Here is a 21402-nt window from a genome sequence, read left to right on the forward strand (position 1 = left end):
ACTGCAGCTTATGGAGGGGGTACATACAGACGGCGACGAGCTATAGATGTTGGATCGAGTCATGATAAACATTATAGGCTACTGTCGCTATTTTCAGCGTCGGCTATTTTTGCAGTTGTCTGCTATTTTCACAACTTGTGAGCTTGTAGGTCGGCTATTTTCACAACGCACCGCGACGCGTTGTGAGCTTGTAGATCGGCTATTATCACAACGCACCGCGACGCGCTGTGAGCTTGTAGATCGGCTATTTTCACAAGCACCGCGACGCGTTGTTGTGAGCTTGTAGATCGGCTATTTTCAAATAGCTACGGTATGAATTAGGGCTAACGTTAGCAAAAATGTACTTAATAGTTACTTTAGTTTACACCACTGGGACAGCCCTAGGACGTCCCACATCTTATCATTTTCAGTGGTTTGCTGCGTTTACGGTATTTAGATGAAAGCGGGAGATACAAAGCGTTTTTACCTATTCCACTTTCAGAGGGGGGTTCACTTTGTTACGGTTTCACCCCCCGAAGACACCATTTTCGTCTAAATGACCCCCCACAAACGAATATAAACCATTACGTTTACAGTGAACCGCGTTTTCGTCTAATAGGGGCCTGAAGGACAGAGAGAGTGAGTGAGTGAGTGAGTGAGTGAGTGAGTGAGTGAGTGAGTGAGTGAGTGAGTGAGTGAGTGAGTGAGTGAGTGAGTGAGTGTGTGTGTGTGTGTGTGTGTGTGTGTGTAATGTAATCTTCACGTCATCTTACTCATAAAAGCCATGCTTAAACAAAAGCTATGAAAAGCTAAAATGTACATAAATACGATGGACTCTAATGTCATGACCAAAGGAATTGCGATTTACAATATTATCGCGATAATCAAAATACCACCAACATCCATCGCTATCTTTCTAGGCCTGTGCAAAAAAAAACCGATTTACTATATTATCGTGATGTTAATGCCGGCGATTCAATTAATCGATTTTCAAAGTTCAGAATCGATTTTCCCGATTTTATTTATGTATTAAAAAAAATACATACATTTTTTTTAAGGCAAACTTAACCTGAAGGTGAAATAACCACTTTCAGTCAGAGTAAGTACAGGTCCTAAAGGAACAGTTTTAGGTCATGAGGATGTCATGTTATGGCTAAAGCTAGCACAGTGCTGTAGGCCTGCAGCACAGCGATTTTTTTCTTTTTTTTATGACTGTTGTTGGCATCTTGACCAGGATACATGTTGTTGTAATGTTGTACCACTGGAACTTTGGCTGAAATAAATGTCAGAAAGATTGACTGACTTTATTTGGCTGCATTGATTTGAAGTATATGATTCAACTTTTAATGTTTTATATTGCTTAGAATTGTTTTAAAATGTTTCAATATAAAAAAGCTGTAGGAAGGAAGAAAGAAAGAAAGAAAGAAAGAAAGAAAGAAAGAAAGAACCTTGCTGTTACTGTAACAAGGGCAAAAAGTCCCACATTAACATAACCATCTGTCACCAAACTGCTGGCCTGCCTCATTATTAGTAAGATACTTAATATTCTACAAGTTCCACTGGCTCCTTATACCCTTCAAGACCATGCGATGCACTCTAAACTGATCTCAAACTTAAATCTAAACTCATCAGGTCTTCATCGCTCCTCACTCTCACTCAATGATGGTAGTGTGACCGCTGCATACCGTTCCTCGGAACAGATCACCCTCCGTTTGATGTGTACTCGGGAACGGTACGCTGCAATGTGAAGCCATCCGTAGCCAAAGAAGTAAGTGGACTGCTAATCATATACAATTTAAATATTTTATAATGACACATTATTTTTCCTGTTAATGTTTGATTAGCAGAGCCATTAAGAAAATCACATGTGTAGCGACTGCGATGCTGCTGCTAGGATAAAAATAAGGATTGGTTGAGATGCCAAGGATGCACTGACTGACGATGATTACTGACAACATTACATTGCGATGTTTCAAAGAACGTCAGCACACACTGCTTTGGTTGTCTATTGTTGTTCTGTTATAATTACAACTCAAAACTACAGTCAAACTTCTTATTCACTCTAAACTCTGAAAAGTGACACTTCTTCTGTGACATGACATCTCCCAAAGTGCCATAATCAACAGCGTCATTACAGTTGAATAAATTGTACTCTCGGGTATGTTAGAATCTTGGCCAATGTGAATGCTGGTCAGCAGGGACCAGGCAATCGGATTCGGTAACGGTTCAAATCAATCTGACCCAGTGTGAAATCTGTGAATAAGCCGCCCCCTTAATCCCTCCTGAGTGTTAAGTTGTTACTGAATTTCCTCTGCAGGATTAATACAGGTCTAGTTTTCATTCCATCTTTCAATTCACTCCAACACAGCCATGCGCATAGTTGCTATCACCTGACCTCGACCACTTCAGTCTCAGAAAGACGTTTTTGATACCTGATTAGTGATTAAGTTATCAATAAATGGCTACACCTTCAGTTAATTAATTTACTGTGCAGTGTGCAGTCTATACTGTACTAATAGTCTATAGCATCTTTGCTGAGTGAATAGTTGTAATTATTTTTACACAGTTTACTGTGTCAGTGATAAAGTAACTGTGTACTTTATCACTGACACATACGTAGTACTACTTCAACTTGTCAATAAAAATCCGGATTCTGATGATATTGATAGGACTTTACAAATTCAAATCTAAAATTTAGAGTAACTTTTACTGCAGTGCTGTGTGCGTGACCTTGTGCATTCTGTACCAGCTACAAATGTTGTTACGTCCTTAGAGTTTTCAAGGATACAACGGTTTGCCTGATGTGACTTCGGACTGGGGACAGTGGCAAGCCCCAGGGCAGCCTTGGTCATAGGCCTTGATGTCAAAGCCACAAACAATACTGGTTTCTGATATTCCTCAGAATACATTTAATCACACAGGCAGACAGCACCTCCACACCTGCTCGCTCACGTCTCATAATCTATTTTTATTTTATTTTTTAAAGATTTGTTTTGGGGCTTTATGCCTTTATTGATAGGACAGACTGACAGGAAATGGGGGGAGATGGTGAATGACATGCAGAAAAGGTCATCCGGATCGGGAATCAAACCAGCGACACGCTGTCAGGCATCAGAGGCAATGTGGTATGTGCCCGGACCAGTAGGCCAGCGGGCACCCATAATCTTTTTTTTTCTTCTTTTTTTTAAAGATATTTCTTGGGGCTTTTTTGCCTTTATTGATAGTATATACTAGTGGAGACTGGCAGGACACAGCGACACATACATGTCACATCTTTGTGACATGCAGCAACTCTTGTCTGGAACGGGATTCAAACCCGCAACACACTGTCAGGCTGCATTAGAGCCTATATGTGTGCACGCCTGTACCACACGTCTCATATTCATTAACACTGCAAGGCCACAACAGCCGGTAGTTGTAGATGATGTTTTCGTGCTTGTCAGTCTGTGCGTGTTCGTGAACAGGTCATCTTTGCTGCCACAAATCATGAACGCAGGTCAAAGGCTATATCACCTACACCTGACCTATGGTGAGTGTGTCACATGCTACAAATGTCAGCTGCCGTTGCCGAAATGTCAATTTGGTCAATGACCCCACATGGCCCCATTTCTTACAAAAAATGCCATGCAGTAAATCATGAACACAACATTCAATCAGACGCAAATTGGAATATCATGTTGAGAAGAGTATTCGATTCATCTTCACCCACCTATTCATCTGAGTCAGGAAAACCCCCGTGCAGCCAGGTGTATAAAATTAGAGCTTCATTATAAATACTACATGGCAGCTGCTAGTAGTGACTAGTGACACAGCATAACCACTTTTCTTGTATTTCCGTTGTAAATGTTGAAATGACGTGTCATTCAGCCATTGTTCTGGCCTCTACGGCACTCACCCTGGCTAGAACTTTACTCATTTAACAAATAGAACAAAGCAGGGTCCCAACATAAGCTTCTTCCCATGCATCGTCCCATGCGTGTTCTAGGCTTATCCCCCATGAAACCCAGTGAGCTTTTCAATGAAGTCCTAGAGAACTCTTCATACTGTAGGGAAAATTCTATTCTTTTACAAGGACAATCATCCATATTCAGCATTAGGGATGCGGATGTCATGAGTCCATCACAAGAACAAATAGGGTGAAGAAAGATTATATGAATCTTTGTGTATATCCACAACAGCATTGCATGCTGACAAAAACAATTTGAATGACATACCCAGGCCATAGCACTTTGACATTCTCAATTGTATGCATGAACATAGAACTGGGTTCAATGCAACTGGGAAACAATGCCTAGGTTGGTGTTTTCTTGAATAGTTATTGTAAACCTAAATCAAGATGCATGCTGCCCTCTGGCCAGAGTTAGCAGTCAAGTCATCTGTTAAGTGTTAACTAGTGAAAATAAAGGCCAATTAAATAATTGTACATTGTAAATCAATTACGACACCCTAACGTTACCTATTGCGGAATGTCACAATCTCTAAAATGTACTTTATTATATATTATGATGTAATGTTGCCAATGTGATACTAATGGCCAGTGTTTTGAGTGCAACACTAATCTGGTAAGAGCTCTGTAACCTACCAATTGTGAAGATACATTTTACCCGTCTTATCTGATATAATCTCTGGGTTTCTTTTAATAGGCGCATAAATCGAACAGGAAAGCTAAAGCTACAATATATTGGGCTTGCATTTTTCATGCTTGGAAACAGTCACACCCTTGGGCAAATACTCGTAATCTAACAGCTGTTATTTAATGTTAGCTAGCTACAAACACGTGTGAATGCATATTTATAATCTCCCAGAAAGTTATTGCTGGCAAAGCAGTCATCATAGACGATGGTCGTGATGGTGACAGCTAGCTGGGTGCAATCAGGTGGAAGTGGAACAGCCCTGCTTTGCTCCAGCTGGGTGTGATGGAGCTAAACGCTACATTGCTAGCTAGTAAGCGTGCTTGCTTGTTTGCTAGCTCGCTAGCAAACTAATTGCCGTGTATGTGTGTTTGCAGAGAGATAAATGAGTTCACCTTACTGCTGACAAGCTAGCAAGTTTAGCTAATGCCTCCACAATACACCTGACAAGTGGTCCGATGTTGACAGTGCATCTCTGGACACTAAACAAGCCCTCTCCGTGCATCTGTAGTATGGGAGGGGGGTACCTACCTTTGTCTCTTTGATGTCTTGCTTCCCTCCGTCAGGGTACCACTGGACGCGCACAAAACCCCTTCCAAGAGGCTGACTCTGCTCCGCGCCGCTCTCTGTGTCCGAGAACTGGTTATACGGATAGGGAGAGTCTCCGCGGCCGCCGCCGCCGCCTCCTCCACCACCTCCTCCTTTCCCTCCGCCGTCGTCGAGGTCCGAGTCCGAATTGAATTCTTCCTCTCCGTGGATCATTCGCACAAGGCCGAACCGGACGGAGCCGCGATGCCGCCCCGAGACCAGGTCGTGGGAGAACAGCAGCCGCTGAGAGCCGCCCGCCGTGGGAGAGAACGCCATGGACTGGGGCTCCTCTGAGCCCGGGCTGCCAGCGGGAGAGAGGGCTGAGGTCGGGGATGCTGGAGTTGCGTGTGTCGCTGCCGTCGCATCCGCTGCTACGGGCTCCGCCATATCGCTGCTGTTGTCAGGGAATGATGCGGGAGGGTGAGAGGGATGGTTAGGAGTTTTTTGAAAAAAAGAGAAAAGAAACCTGTAACCAGGGAAGTGCACGTGTTTACGTCGGTACGTAACAAGCGCAGTGCGAGGCTGCGCGCGCTGCATCGCCGCATCATCAACCCAGCCTTTACCCAGGCCACAGCGAGGTGTACTGTAGCCCTATTCGGCCGCTAGGTGTCAGTGTTTGAGTGTTGTCTGACACACGCCATGCTTTAGTGTGTACTCAACAACAATAACACTTACACTTACTGTACTGTAACGCAGCCTACAGTTTCAGATCAGTCTCACACACACATATATATATATTACTGCAGGAGCGACTTAATGTAAGGCTATATATATATATATATATATATATATATATATATATATATATATATATACCCGTCTTGTCTGATATAATCTCTGGATTTCTTTTAAAAGGCGCATAAATCGAACAGGAAAGCTAAAGCTACAATATATTATGGGGAGAAATTTGTCTCAATAATATGTGTGTGTCCAATACCATACTGCACAATATTTCCAGGATTTGCACAAATATTTTCAGGATTTGCAAATGTTTTTTGTGATTGCACAAATATTTCCAGGATTTGCAAATGTTTTTCCGTGATTTACAAATGTATTTTGCAATCCACAAATAGAATGTATTTATCTGTGTGTGCATTCAATCTAAAATATCATTTGTAACTCATCAAGTCTGCATTTGAATTGTGAATCTGCATTTGTGAATAGACCAACACACACACGCATTCCTTTTTTCTGTTCCATCATTTTGAGACAAACGTACCGCTTTTTAACAGAATTTTTACAAATGTTTCCACAATTTACAAATGTGTTTTTACGATTTACAAATGTCTTTCAATAATTTACAAATGTTTTTCCATGTTTTACAAATGTGTTTTTACGATTTACAAATGTCTTTCAATAATTTACAAATGTTTTTCCATGTTTTACAAATGAGTTTTTACGATTTACAAATGTCTTTCAATAATTTACAAATGTCTTTCAATAATTTACAAATGTTTTTCCATGTTTTACAAATGTCTTTCAATGGTTGACAAATGTCTTTCAATGATTGACAAATGTCTTAACAGAGCTTTTCTCTCTCACACTAAGATTTTCTCACAAACACCTGCAGATCCACACGTGTGTCTGCGCCCCCTCCCCCCTCTGCATTTGTGAATCTCTCTCACTGTGAGAGAAATCTCTGTTGTGTGATGTTTGTCTCAAAAGTCACATGATCGGTTGAGAGCCAATCACGTGAGGCCTTTTCCACTAGCCAATCAAAAAGCTCCAGGGTTGGCCAGGCAACCAGGGTTGCCATGTTCGCTAAGAGTAAGTTATTGGGCTTTCCTATCTATAAGTTAAGCTATTTGAATATATCCTTACGATATCTTGTCTGAAAACAATCAGTCAATGGCGAATTGTCTAAACCATTACAGAGTGGCACACGCTCGGGGACCACCTCCAGGGACCCCTGGCGATATGACTGTGGACTTGGGGATATGTATGGGGTTATCTTTGTGCCATAATTAATTCTTATTCGTACTTAAATAAATAACAAAATGATATAAATAAAAAATACATAGTTCTATAGATCTAGGGAGTCATCCATATGTTTTCAGATCTATATGCCCATCCCCATGTTCTATTAATAGATCTATGGAGTCATCATATGTTTTATTGTACTTCTTTTAAATAAAGGGGCCTCGGCATCGGCCGAGGAACCCCCCGGGGACCCCCTGGAGCTCCGGGGACCCCCGCGGACCCCCTGGCGCCGCCGCTAAGGGGCTCGGAAGGGGCCCAAAAATAGGAGCGGCACTTTCATGGGAAATTCGGGACTTTGACCGTGCGGACCCCCTCCATGGGTGACGGGACCGGGGCAAACGTGACAGCGCGGCCTGGTGGCGGCCCCCCGGTACTGCAGCGCACATAAAAACCCATAACTCGGGCTAGGAGTGACCGTTCGAGACGGGACCGGTACCCACACGTCCGGCTCGGGGCCCCGGAGCCGGCCGTGGCGGAGCGCCACCTGGTGGCTGAACGCTGGTACTGCAGGCAGGTAAAAAAGGCCGTAACTCTGCCACCGGGAGAGACGGGGCCGGCTGCAGGGGGGTCCCCGAGGGGTACCCCACCCCGGGGAACCCCACCCTGGGGAACCCCTGCGTTTCCCCGGAGAGACAGCCGCTGATCGGACCGTCCGTGTCCGGACGGAGCAAGCGGACACGGACGGGGACTGAGCGGGAGCTGATGTGTGAGCGGGAGCTGATGTGTGAGGACGGGCTGTGAGCGTGAGTGGGAGCGGACGGACACTCGGACGGACTGACGGACTGACGCTCGGATGGACGGACTGACGCTCGGACGGACGGACGGACGGACGGACACTCGGACGCTCGGACGGACGGACGCTCGGACGGACGGACCCTCGGGCGGACGGAAGCTCGGACGGACGCTCGGACGGAAGCTCGGACGGAAGCTCAGACGGACGGACGGACGGACGGACGGACCAAAAAGGAAGTGCCTCTATATCTCATGAACCATGTGTCGTACAGACGCGTGGGTTGCGTCATATGACTTGATTAGGAGTCCTTGACCTTAATTGGTGCAACAGGAAGTGCCCTTCGCCAAACAGGAAGTGCCTCTATATCTCATGAACCGTTTGTCGTACAGACGCGTGGGTGGCCTCATATTACTTGATTAGGAGTCCTTGACCTTAATTGGTGCAACAGGAAGTGCCCTTTGCCAAACAGGAAGTGCCTCTATATCCCATGAACCGTTTGTCGTACAGACGCGTGGGTGGCCTCATATTACTTGATTAGGAGTCCTTGACCTTAATTGGTGCAACAGGAAGTGCCCTTCGTCAAACAGGAAGTGCCTCTATATATCATGAACCGTTTGTCCTACAGACGCGTGGGTGGCCTCATATCACTTGATTAGGAGTCCTTGACCTTAATTGGTGCAACAGGAAGTGCCCTTCGCCAAACAGGAAGTGCCTCTATATCTCATGAACCGTTTGTCTTACAGACGCGTGGGTGGCGTCATATCACATGATTAAGAGTCCTTGACCCTAATTGGTGCAACAGGAAGTGCCCTTCGCCAAACAGGAAGTGCCTCTATATCTCCTGCACCTTTTGTCGTACAGATGCGTGGGTGGCGTCATATCACATGATTAAGAGTCCTTAACCTTAATTGGTGCTTCCTTCGCCAAACAGGAAGTACCCTCGCCAAACAGGAAGTGCCTCTATATCTCATGAACCGTTTGTCGTATAGATGCGGGGGTTGTGTCATAAGACTTGATTAAGAGTCCTTAACCTTAACTCATACCCTGCCAAAAAAACGTTCTCTATAATAAAAACGTCTTTTTAACTATGGACCTCCCTGCCAGACGTCTTCTGAACGTCTTTTTTAAATAAATAATACAAAAAAAAAAAAAAAAAAAAATCAAAAAATTGTTTTTTTTTTTAAATGTTGGACCTCCAACAGTGTACTAGGCATGATCGCGATCGCGAAATTGCATGTTTAACCCCCATACCAACCACATCTTTCAAACATGGCAGCCATGTTTGTTTACATTTGAAGAAAACATAAGGGCTGTTTTCTCCTGAATGCCTGAACGGATTTCCAAGCGGATCTTTTTGTTTGAAAGCTGTGAAAAGCATGCACATGCTGTGAAAAGCATGCACATGCATAGTGCATGATCTGTGCACGAATGTGCACACTATTTTTTTAACCCTTTGTTTGGCGAAACGGCAATATAAGAGGTCCCACTTTAAATATGGCACAGCCTGAGTTAATTGGTGCTTCCTTCACCAAACAGGAAGTGCCCTTTGCCAAACAGGAAGTACCTCTATATCTCATGAACCGTTTGTCGTACACTTGTGGGTGGTGTCATACGACTTGATTAAGAGTCCTTCAGCAGTGATGACCGGGCCCTCGCAGCTCTACCCATGTCACAAGGGGCAGATGCCAATCAGAAGAGGATGCAGGGCTAGTTAAACCAATTAAGCTGAAGGACTCTCAATCAAGTCATATGACACCACCCACACGTGTATGACAAACGGTTCATGAGATATAGAGGTACTTCCTGTTTTGCAAAGGGCACTTCCTCTTTGGCGAAGGAAGCACCAATTAAGGTTAAGGACTCTTAATCAAGTCTTATGACACAACCCACGAATCTGCACAACAAACGGCTCATGAGATATAGAGGCACTTCCTGTTTGGCGAGGGTACTTCCTGTTTGGCGAAGGAAGCACCAATTAAGGTTAATAAGGACTCTTAATCATGTGATATGACGCCACCCACGCGTCTGTACGACAAACTGGTTGATGATATATAGGGGCACTTCCTGTTTGGCGAAGGGCACTTCCTGTTGCACCAATTAAGGTCAAGGACTCTTAATCATGTGATATGACGCCACCCACGCGTCTGTACGACAAACGGTTCATGAGACATAGAGGCACTTCCTGTTTGGCGAAGGGCACTTCCTGTTGCACCAATTAAGGTCAAGGACTCCTAATCAAGTGATATGAGGCCACCCACGCGTCTGTATGACAAACGGTTCATGAGATATAGAGGCACTTCCTGTTTGGCGAAAGGGCACTTCCTGTTGCACAAATTAAGGTCAAGGACTCCTAATCAAGTCATATGACGCAACCCACGCGTCTGTACGACAAACGGTTCATGAGATATAGAGGCACTTCCTGTTTGGCAAAGGGCACTTCCTGTTGCACCAATTAAGGTCAAGGACTCCTAATCAAGTCATATGACGCAACCCACGCGTCTTTACGACAAACGGTTCATGAGATATAGAGGCACTTCCTGTTTGGCGAAGGAAGCACCAATTAAGGTTAAGGACTCTTAATCAAGTCATATGACACAACCCACGAATCTGCATGACAAACGGTTCATGAGATATAGAGGCACTTCCTGTTTGGCGAGGGTACTTCCTGTTTGGCAAAAGAATCACCAATTAAGGTTAATAAGGACTCTTAATCATGTGATATGACAACCACCCACGCGTCTGTACGACAAACGGTTCATGAGATATAGAGGCACTTCCTGTTTGGCGAAGGGCACTTCCTGTTGCACCAATTAAGGTCAAGGACTCCTAATCAAGTGATGTGAGGCCACCCACGCGTCTGTACGACAAACGGTTCATGAGATATAGAGGCACTTCCTGTTTGGCGAAGGGCACTTCCTGTTGCACAAATTAAGGTCAAGGACACCTAATCAAGTCATATGACGCAACCCACGCGTCTGTACGACAAACGGTTCATGAGATATAGAGGCACTTCCTGTTTGGCGAAGGGCACTTCCTGTTGCACAAATTAAGATCAAGGACTCCTAATCAAGTCATATGACGCAACCCACGCGTCTGTACGACAAACAGTTCATGAGATATAGAGGCACTTCCTGTTTGGCGAAGGGCACTTCCTGTTGCACCAATTAAGGTCAAGGACTCCTAATCAAGTCATATGACGCAACCCACGCGTCTTTACGACAAACGGTTCATGAGATATAGAGGCACTTCCTGTTTGGCAAAGGGCACTTCCTGTTGCACCAATTAAGGTCAAGGACTCTTAATCAAGTCATATGACGCCACCCACGCGTCTGAACGACAAACGGTTCATGAGATATAGAGGCACTTCCTGTTTGGCGAAGGGCACTTCCTTTTTGGTCCGTCCGTCCGTCCGGGGTGGGGTACCCCTCGGGGGACCGCCCTGCAGCCGGCCCCGTCTCTCCCGGTGGCAGAGTTACGGCCTTTTTACCCGCCTGCAGTACCGGCGTTCAGCCACCAGGTGGCCGGCTCCGGGGCCCCGAGCCGGACGTGTGGGTACCGGTCCCGTCTCGAACGGTCACTCCTAGCCCGAGTTATGGGTTTTTATGTGCGCTGCAGTACCGGGGGGCCGCCACCAGGCCGCGCTGTCACGTTTGCCCCGGTCCCGTCACCCATGGAGGGGGTCCGCACGGTCAAAGTCCCGAATTTCCCATGAAAGTGCCGCTCCTATTTTTGGGCCCCTTCGGAGCCCCTTAGCGGCGGCGCCAGGGGGTCCGCGGGGGTCCCCGGAGCTCCAGGGGGTCCCCGGGGGGTCCCTCGGCCGATGCCGAGGCCCCTTTATTTAAAAGAAGTACAATAAAACATATGATGACTCCATAGATCTATTAATAGAACATGGGGATGGGCATATAGATCTGAAAACATATGGATGACTCCCTAGATCTATAGAACTATGTATTTTTTATTTATATCATTTTGTTATTTATTTAAGTACGAATAAGAATTCATTATGGCACAAAGATAACCCCATACATATCCCCAAGTCCACAGTCATATCGCCAGGGGTCCCTGGAGGTGGTCCCCGAGCGTGTGCCACTCTGTAATGGTTTAGACAATTCGCCATTGACTGATTGTTTTCAGACAAGATATCGTAAGGATATATTCAAATAGCTTAACTTATAGATAGGAAAGCCCAATAACTTACTCTTAGCGAACATGGCAACCCTGGTTGCCTGGCCAACCCTGGAGCTTTTTGATTGGCTAGTGGAAAAGGCCTCACGTGATTGGCTCTCAACCGATCATGTGACTTTTGAGACAAACATCACACAACAGAGATTTCTCTCACAGTGAGAGAGATTCACAAATGCAGAGGGGGGAGGGGGCGCAGACACACGTGTGGATCTGCAGGTGTTTGTGAGAAAATCTTAGTGTGAGAGAGAAAAGCTCTGTTAAGACATTTGTCAATCATTGAAAGACATTTGTCAACCATTGAAAGACATTTGTAAAACATGGAAAAACATTTGTAAATTATTGAAAGACATTTGTAAATTATTGAATGACATTTGTAAATCGTAAAAACTCATTTGTAAAACATGGAAAAACATTTGTAAATTATTGAAAGACATTTGTAAATCGTAAAAACACATTTGTAAAACATGGAAAAACATTTGTAAATTATTGAAAGACATTTGTAAATCGTAAAAACACATTTGTAAATTGTGGAAACATTTGTAAAAATTCTGTTAAAAAGCGGTACGTTTGTCTCAAAATGATGGAACAGAAAAAAGGAATGCGTGTGTGTGTTGGTCTATTCACAAATGCAGATTCACAATTCAAATGCAGACTTGATGAGTTACAAATGATATTTTAGATTGAATGCACACACAGATAAATACATTCTATTTGTGGATTGCAAAATACATTTGTAAATCACGGAAAAACATTTGCAAATCCTGGAAATATTTGTGCAATCACAAAAAACATTTGCAAATCCTGAAAATATTTGTGCAAATCCTGGAAATATTTGTGCAGTATGGTATTGGACACACACATATTATTGAGACAAATTGCTCCCCATAATATATTGGGCTTGCATTGATCATGCTTTGAAACAGTCACACCCTTGGGCAAATACTCGTAATCTAACAGCTGTTATTTAATGTTAGCTAGCTACAAACACGTGTGTGTGTGTGTGTGTGTGTGTGTGTGTGTGTGTGTGTGTGTGTGTGTGTGTGTGTGTGTGTGTGTGTGTGTGTGTGTGTGTGTGTGTGGCGGAGAGAGTTGCAGCCCCAGCCTGAAGCCTCAAAGTCTAGTATCTGCCCTCCTTCCATAGGGATATTCCTTTGGAGTAAGTAATGGTTCAGATATTGGACTTTCACGCGGGAGACCCGGGTTCGAAGCCGGGTGGGGAGGTTCGGATCACCTCCGTTACTTACACACACACACACACACACACACACACACACACACACACACACACACACACACACATATATATATAGGGATGGTTTTGTGCCAATTATGCTATAAAGCATTGCATATCAATGCAGCACATCAAGCCTCAAGCACAGAAATACCCAACCTGTCTCTCTGGTCCATAGCATTAGAGTTCTCATTAACGTTATGGTGTTGGCCTGTAATAAAATGTAAAAATACACTCTAACTACTCACCAAAACAGACGGTTTTAGGGAGTTGAAAGCCTGCTTTCCTTAGTGGGAATAGTCGGAGCCCCCCACCCACCTTACATAGCCTATAAAATACACTTTTCTATCCAGACGAGAAAATATTTCTTATTAAAAAATATAGGCAGGGGTCTTCAACAGGGTGTCCGGGACCCCTAGGGTCCTCAGAGTTACTACAGGGGGTCTCCATATCTTTGTTTGATGGGACCCTTTATTTACATTAACCACTTAAAACACCTTAAATATCCCTTGAATGACCCCAGAGTGGAAGAACTGAGAGTTTTAAATGTCTGGTAAATACACTGATCACAGTGCTGTCAAATAAATGACTATGAAGCTATATGACAAGGTTTAATCTGCAACACAAATTGTATACAATATGTAGTGGGGGGTCCCAGTTTCATCTCTCCCTCAGCTAAGGGGTCCTTGACCTGGAAAACGTTTTGTTTAAATTTAGATTTTTATGGCATACAGCTCATGAAAACCAAAAAATCCATATCTCAAATTATTAGAATATTACACACAATCACTCAAAAGAAGGATTTATAATACAGAAATGTCAAACTTCTGAAAGGTTATGTTAATTGAATACTTTTGAACAAATGTCTTCATCAATGGGGCGTGGCATGAAGGTGGTCAGCCTGTGGTACTGCTGAGGTGTAATGGAAGCCCAGGTTTGCTTTGATAGAGGCCTCAAGCTCATCTGTGTGGTTGAGTCTGGAGTCTCTCATCTTCCTCTTGACAATACAACACAAAGGTACATACGGAGGTCGGGTGGGCTCGGCAGCCGCACAGGTTGTAGGTGATGGTGGGTCTGCTGGCAAAAAGCCGGGCAGTACAGCTCGGAATCCAGCACACCAAGGGTCTGGCACAAATTTAGCCATTATATCAACAAAAGTTGAATAGGCCTATCATAACTTGGTGGATATAGACCGTCAGGTCGCAGTTACTATCAAAACCTCCACCGGCTGTCAGTCAGTCAGTCAGTCAGTCAGTCAGTCAGTCTGTCTGTCTGTCCGTCAAGTCACGTCACGTCACGTCACGTCACGTCACGTCACGTCTCACATGGCCCTCTTCTAGCGCCACCATGAGGCCGATTCTTGCAAAACACGTTTTTGGACACTGCTCCTACAGATTTTGCCCTAAAATCATGCAAAGCGGTACACAGTATCTTGTAAAGTCATGTCATCAACATAGATCTGTCCCATTTCCCATATTCCCTCCTGATTGGCTACCATTGCCTTCTAAAGTTTGTGTATGCGACCTGACAGACACTTATCTCCCGATTAGGGAGTCTTACTGGTTGCGACCGTCAGGTCGCACTTACTATAAAAACCTCCACCAGCTGTCCGTCCGTCAGTCAGTCCGTCCGTCCGTCCGTCCGTCAGTCTGTCTGTCTGTCACACATCACACGTCACACTTTTGCCCTGCTCATATCTCCGCAACCGTTGCCCCGATCCATGCCAAATTTTGCATACACACTCCTTGCCTACCAAACCACAAACTCCACCCATCAATTCTCACATGACCCTCTTCTAGCGCCACCATGAGGCCGATTCTTGCAAAACACATTTATGGACAATTTTTGCCCTAAAATCACGCAAATCGGTACACAGTAGGTCTACACTCATGTCATCAACATGCATCTGTCCCATTTAGCGCCACCTTCAGGCCGATTTTTTAAAACACATTTTGGACACTGCTACTACAGATTTTGCCCTAAAATCACACAAATCGGTACACAGTATGTCTACACTCATGTCATCAACATGGATCTGTCCCATATAGCGACACCATCAGGCCGATTTTTTCAAACACATTTTTGGACACTGCTCCTACAATTTTTGCCCTAAGATCACGCAAATCGGTACATAGTAGGTCTGCACTCATGTCATCAAAATGGATCTGTCCCATATAGCGCCACCATCAGGCCAATTTTTTCAAACACATTTTTGGACACTGCTCCTACAGATTTTGCGCTAAAATCACACAAATCGGTACACAATATGTCTACACTCATGTCAGCAACATGGATCTCTCCCATATAGCGCCACCATTAGGCCAATTTTTTCAAACACTTTTTGGGACACTTCTCCTACAGATTTTGCCCTAAAATCACGCAAATCAGGACACAGTATGTCAACATGGATCTGTCCCATTTAGTGCCACCTTCAAGACCATTTTATAGCCCCACCATCAATTTTGGACACTGCTCCTACAGATTGTCCCCTAAAATCAGGCAAAGCGGTACACAATACATTTGCCACACACATGCCCCTACACTCAGGAACCAATGCCACTTACAGCCCTCTTTGTGTATACATGTGACCTGACAGTCGCTTATCTCCCGATTAGGGAGTCTTACTGGTACAATACAATACGATCTCTGTGTAGTGATGCGCGGAAGCGGGGATTGAACCCGGGACTCCCACTCGCCAGACCAACGCACAACCAGTCGTGCTAATAGGGCTGAGCCCGATTAGTAGGGCTGTTGTCGCTGGTTCACGGCTGGTACTAACTGTGGGGGCTACAATCACCCCCCGATCTTTGGAGCGTGCCCTCACGCTTTACACTTCACGCCGCGGACCGCCGCACACAACATAGATCTGTCTCTCACGCGAGGATATCACGCTCCTCGTCCTGCCGACTCGCCAGATTGTAGTGATGCGCGGAAGCGGGGATTGAACCCTTGACTCCCACTCGCTAGACCAACGTACAACCAGTCGTGCTAATAGGGCTGAGCCTGATTAGCAGGGCTGTTGTCGTTGGTTCATGGCTGGTACTAACTGTGGGGGCTACATCTGGGACCCCAATATACACTAGTATCCTAGTTCAGACTGTACTAATGGGACCAAATGGACCTCATAGACCCCTGGGTGTCCGAGACCCCAATTTGAGAACCACTGGCCTATACAATCGACTCAGCGCTGAGTGCTGTACTCCCTCAGGTCCTCTGCGATGCGTGAGCTGAATTTGAAGCCAATTGGTTGGACGGTTCTAGAGTTGTGTAGATACAGCTGCAAGAATACAAAGAGATGTCATGCTTTTATGGTAGGACAAAGAACAACAGGAATCGGCTTCCTTGATTGGTCAAACCAAACCGTCGCCTTGCAGATTGCCCAAGCTTAGCGTGATGTTTGTGCTGCTGAACAGATATAAGTGGTAGTTCACAATAATACAACCGATTACCAGAAGATCCTGTAAAGATTTGAGTGGACAGTCAGCAGAGCAGTTAGAATACATTTAAAGAAGAGGATAAAGAACTGTAGGGTTTAAATGTGATCCAAGGTTTTCCTGCTTTCTGGAATGTTTCACTGCACAGTGCATCAGAAAGGAATGAAAGCAGGATGTTCTAATGCTGTAGCAGTGAGGCACTATGTGTACTACTTTGGTAACACAACCAAGGATGATCAGATTTCTGTGCACATCTTCAACACTGTGTCTTTATGCTGGAAGACGTTGCCACCAGTGACTAATAGAAGAGGAAAATGTCCCCTTGAGGTTCCCTCCAGACGCTCAGGCCACACAGCTGTGCTCATAGAATATGTTGTCTACATCTGGGGTGGGACCGATCCTTCCTGCAACCTTCTTTATGGATTTGATGTTGACACCCACAGTTGGTTCAGACCTAAGATGTATGGAACTGTTCCAGAGGTGAGGCTTTGCCACTCAGCGTGTGTCTTGGGGAAGGTCATGTATATCTACGGAGGATATACTAGTATGAAACTGACATGCAATGAAATCTACACGTTGGACACCACCACAATTGTCTGGACTCGAATTAACACTACTGGATACTCTTCGACACGTGCTTGGCACTCTGCCACCTTAATCAAGACAAAAATGTTTGTATTTGGCGGAATTGAAGAGCGTTGGAGACTACACACTAATAAGGTTAGTGTGTTTGACACAGAGTCCAACTGCTGGCTCACCACGCCTTCCGCACAGTTTAATCCAGATCCATGCTGGGGTCATTCAGCCTTTGCCTACAATGGAGAGCTGTACATATTTGGTGGCAGTAACTGGAAGCAGAACTTCAATGATCTGTGGAAATTCAATCCAGAGGCCTTCTCCTGGAAGAAGGTTGAGCCCAAAGGGAAAATCCCATCTTTTCAAAAGACTACTATGTGCTGTTGCATGGTGGGAGATCGTATCATTATCTTTGGAGGAATACTTGAGGGAAAAGGTACAGATGACTTGTACATCTTAGATGCAAGTCCTAGTCTTAAGTCGTTATGCAAACTAGCAATTATTCAGTACGGTCTTGAGCAGACGGGACTCCCTGACAGCATCAGGTGGGAGCTGAGAATTGAGAATTGTCCCAAGTCCCGGGTCGTGGTACAGGCGAGACAGTTGCCAACCTGGGGCATCAGGTTGGCTAGGGGAGCTATGTAGCCCTAAAAATAAAATAAAAATACATAAAATAAAATTGCTTTTGGGCACCCAGGCCCTCAAGTGCCCTTCCCAATTGAACAAACTATAGAGATACAGGCCCCGATTTATATAGGAAGGGGAGCCTTATATTGGAAGAGGAGCCTCACGTGGCCCTCAAGTATAAAAAAAGGAAAACATAAAATATGGTGAAATCAGAAATAAAAAATGTTTGACAATTCTGGGTTAAAAAAGATGGATAATTAAAGGAGTTCCATGTTTTCAGTAATGCTCTCGTCATTATCCACAATGAAAACCTTGACAGTGCTGGCTTTCTTTCCTCTTGAGAATGCATATAGAGTTGGCCGTGAGACAATTATTGTCCGATATATGTATTTTTTCTTTTGCGACCGTCAGTCGTAAGTTACTATGAAAAGCTCCACCGGCTGTCCCTCCGTCAGTCAGTCAGTCGGTCAGTCAGTCCCTCCATCTCCCGTCACACTTTTACCCCTACGTATCTCCGCCACCGTTGCCCCTATCCATGCCAAACTTTGTCATATTACCTCCTGATTGGCTACGATTGGTAGCTCCCTAATCTCCCGATTAGGGAATCTTACTGGTGTAAACTGTTAAAGCCAAAACTGTAAAATATCTAGACATATGCTACATCTTTCAACTTCTACAGTCCACATTGACTGAACCCTTAAATCACTGGATAGTTATTAAATTATTTTTTCTCTTTTTTCATCATCTTCCTTTTCTTCTGAAAAGTCATCTTTATCTTTCATCAACTTTCTTTTCATAATCACTTAGTAATTGTATTCTTCCATGCTTGGACCCCATTAATTGTAGCCTGTGGCTGTGTATAATGTGGTCCAATGTTTCCAAATATGTTGGCAAATCGTCCTCTACATTTCTAACAATTTAAAATATTTAAATTGGTAGTCCTATATTATAGAAATCATCTGCAACTGCAACCACAGTTGGATCAACAACTTGGTGATCAATAACAAACTTGCCCACCCCGTAGGCCTAATCCTCTTCCCAGCAAGCACGGTCAGGACCTGGACCAATCAGTGACGTCTCAATTGGGGCCAGATCAAGTCAAACCATGACTGGTCACATCTGGCCTAGAATATCACCTGATTTCAACCAACATAAATCCTGCCCACGAAAACGGACATCCTGGATTAATCAGAGAGGGTCCGATCGAGGCCAGATAAATATCATAACTAGTCAGATATGTCCCAGAATATAACCTTACATGCTCATATTTCAACTAACATTACAAACAATAACAATAATCCATATGTCCCTATGACGTCCTGGCAATGACGTCAAGATCACCCCCATATGGGCTGTGATCTGGCCTAGTTCTGAACGTCACTGGAGTCACCGGAGGACGTTATCATAACACCATCATGACGTCATTTGGCTTGCAGGGTTAGTAATGCAGAAAGATAACATAGCCTAATGCCTGGCAAACCAGTCATTAGGCATCAACCAGTCTTTAGTCATTAGTCAATAACCAGTCTTTAGTGAAGACTGGAAAGTTTTGTTGAAAGAAATGTCAGAATGCTATTATCACAAATCTTGGATTACTGAATTATGTCTCAGAGTGAAATGTATTAATTATATTTCGGTATAATTGGTCTTATGATCAGAGTCTGTTGTGCGTAGACCAGGATTCCCATAAGGGGACGAATATCCCTGACCCGGTGCCCGGGTAAATGTTTATCGTTCAGAATGGGGGAGTTGGCCTCATATAAATACTCCAGGGGTGCCACTCAAACGCACAGGGCTGTATTTTGATTGTCTTAAAGAACAACTCCGCCCTAAATAACATCTAAGCTCAGATTATAAACCGGGAGATAAGCGACCGTCAGGTCGCATACACAAACTTTAGAAGGCAATGGTAGCCAATCAGGAGGGAATATGGGAAATGGGACAGATCCATGTTGATGACATGACTTTAGAGATCCTGTATACCGCTTTGCGTGATTTTAGGGCAACATTTGTAGGAGAAGTGTCCAAAAAAATGTGTTTTGCAGAAGTCGGCCTGATGGTGGCGCTAGATGGGACAGATGCATGTTGATGACATGACTGTAGAGATACTGTGTACCATTTTGCGTGATTTTAGGGCAAAATCTGTAGAAGCAGTGTCCAAAGATTTGTTTGAAAAAAATCGCCTTGATGGTGGCGCTAAAAGGGACAGATCCATGTTGATGACATGGGTGTAGACATACTCTGTACTGCTTTGCGTGATTTTAGGGCAAAATTTGTAGGAGCAGTGTCCAAAAATGTTTTTTGCAAGAATCGGCCTCATGGTGGCGCTAGAAGAGGGCCATGTGAGAAATGAGTGGAGGTTGTGGTTTGGCAGCCAATGAGTGTGTGTGCAAAGTTTGGCATGGATAGGGGCAATGGTGGCAGAGATATGAGTAGGGCAAAAGTGTGACGTGATGCGCCCGACAGACTAGCCTTGGAAACCCAGGCTTATTTTGGCGATGCGGACAGACAGACACAAGGACAGACGGACAGCTGGTGGAAGTTTTGCTAGTAACTGCAACGGTTACTTGCAATAATGATCCAAAATGACTGTTCATGGGGTCTATTAGGCACAAATGCCCCTGTTAAGTTTCCCCAGCAGAACCCATTTTTACATGAATGTGTACTATGTGTCTTTACCAGTAAGACTCCTTAATCGGAAGATAAGCGACCGTCAGGTCACATGTATACAGCGCTTTGTGTGATTTTAGGGCAAAATCTGTAGGAGCAGTGTCCAAAAATGTGTTGCAAACACATCTATGCCTTGGTTGTCCCACATAAGCTGCCTCTCTAAACTCTGCAAAACAGATGTTATACTGTTATGTGTTGTTTTGCCAAGTCCCGGAAAAGATGCACTGTGATTGGCCAGTAAAGTACAGTCACTTTGATTGGCAGACACATGATCTCACATGATTTGTGAGATTGTGGTGGCTTGTGTGGGACAACCAAGGTATGGATGTGTTTGTAATGACGACTAGTAACACATTAATGATCATGAAGCAGAAAATCTCTTTTGACCGCAACAAATAGTGGCTTATAGGCTCCACTCTATGCTAGGAGAGCTTCTGGTTTCTGCTCGGGAAACTGGACAACAGGGGCATTTGTGCCCAATAGACCCCATGGACAGTAATTGTGGATCAATAGAACTACGAAAATGAGCCTTATGCCTTAACTTAAAGGCCTGTCCATACTGTCTCCGACCACCAAACTGTTTCTCGTCTGGAGCAATGATAGTGAATGTCATCATATTGTAGCAAATAAAACTACATTGTTTGATTTGATTATTCATATCACCTTCATTTATATTTTTTTGTATTATTTGTGTGTCTACATTTTTTTTATCCCACATAACATAACATTCTTGTTCTACCTGCAGATCTGGCCCATGGGCTGCCT

The 21402-nt window shown here is 44.4% G+C and overlaps 1 protein-coding gene across 2 annotated transcripts in view; it reads right to left on the reverse strand.

Annotated features, from left to right (window-relative positions):
- ube2o (ubiquitin-conjugating enzyme E2O) overlaps nucleotides 1-5600 on the reverse strand; it is a gene marked incomplete at its 5' end in the record, with an annotated part of 47233 nt that extends 41633 nt beyond the window's left edge. Inside the window, one exon of one of the 2 annotated variants that reach the window (XM_080721182.1) lies at nucleotides 5142-5600. In XM_080721182.1, coding sequence (XP_080577308.1) covers nucleotides 5142-5585 — 444 coding nt within the window. The remainder of the gene's footprint in view (nucleotides 1-5141) is intronic. The other variant, XM_080721181.1, reaches the window with a different exon arrangement.
- Between the last annotated feature and the right edge of the window lie 15802 nt (nucleotides 5601-21402).

Source organism: Nannobrachium achirus (assembly GCF_963921795.1).
Source record: "Nannobrachium achirus genome assembly, chromosome: 3".
Taxonomy (NCBI): Eukaryota; Metazoa; Chordata; class Actinopteri; order Myctophiformes; family Myctophidae; genus Nannobrachium; species Nannobrachium achirus.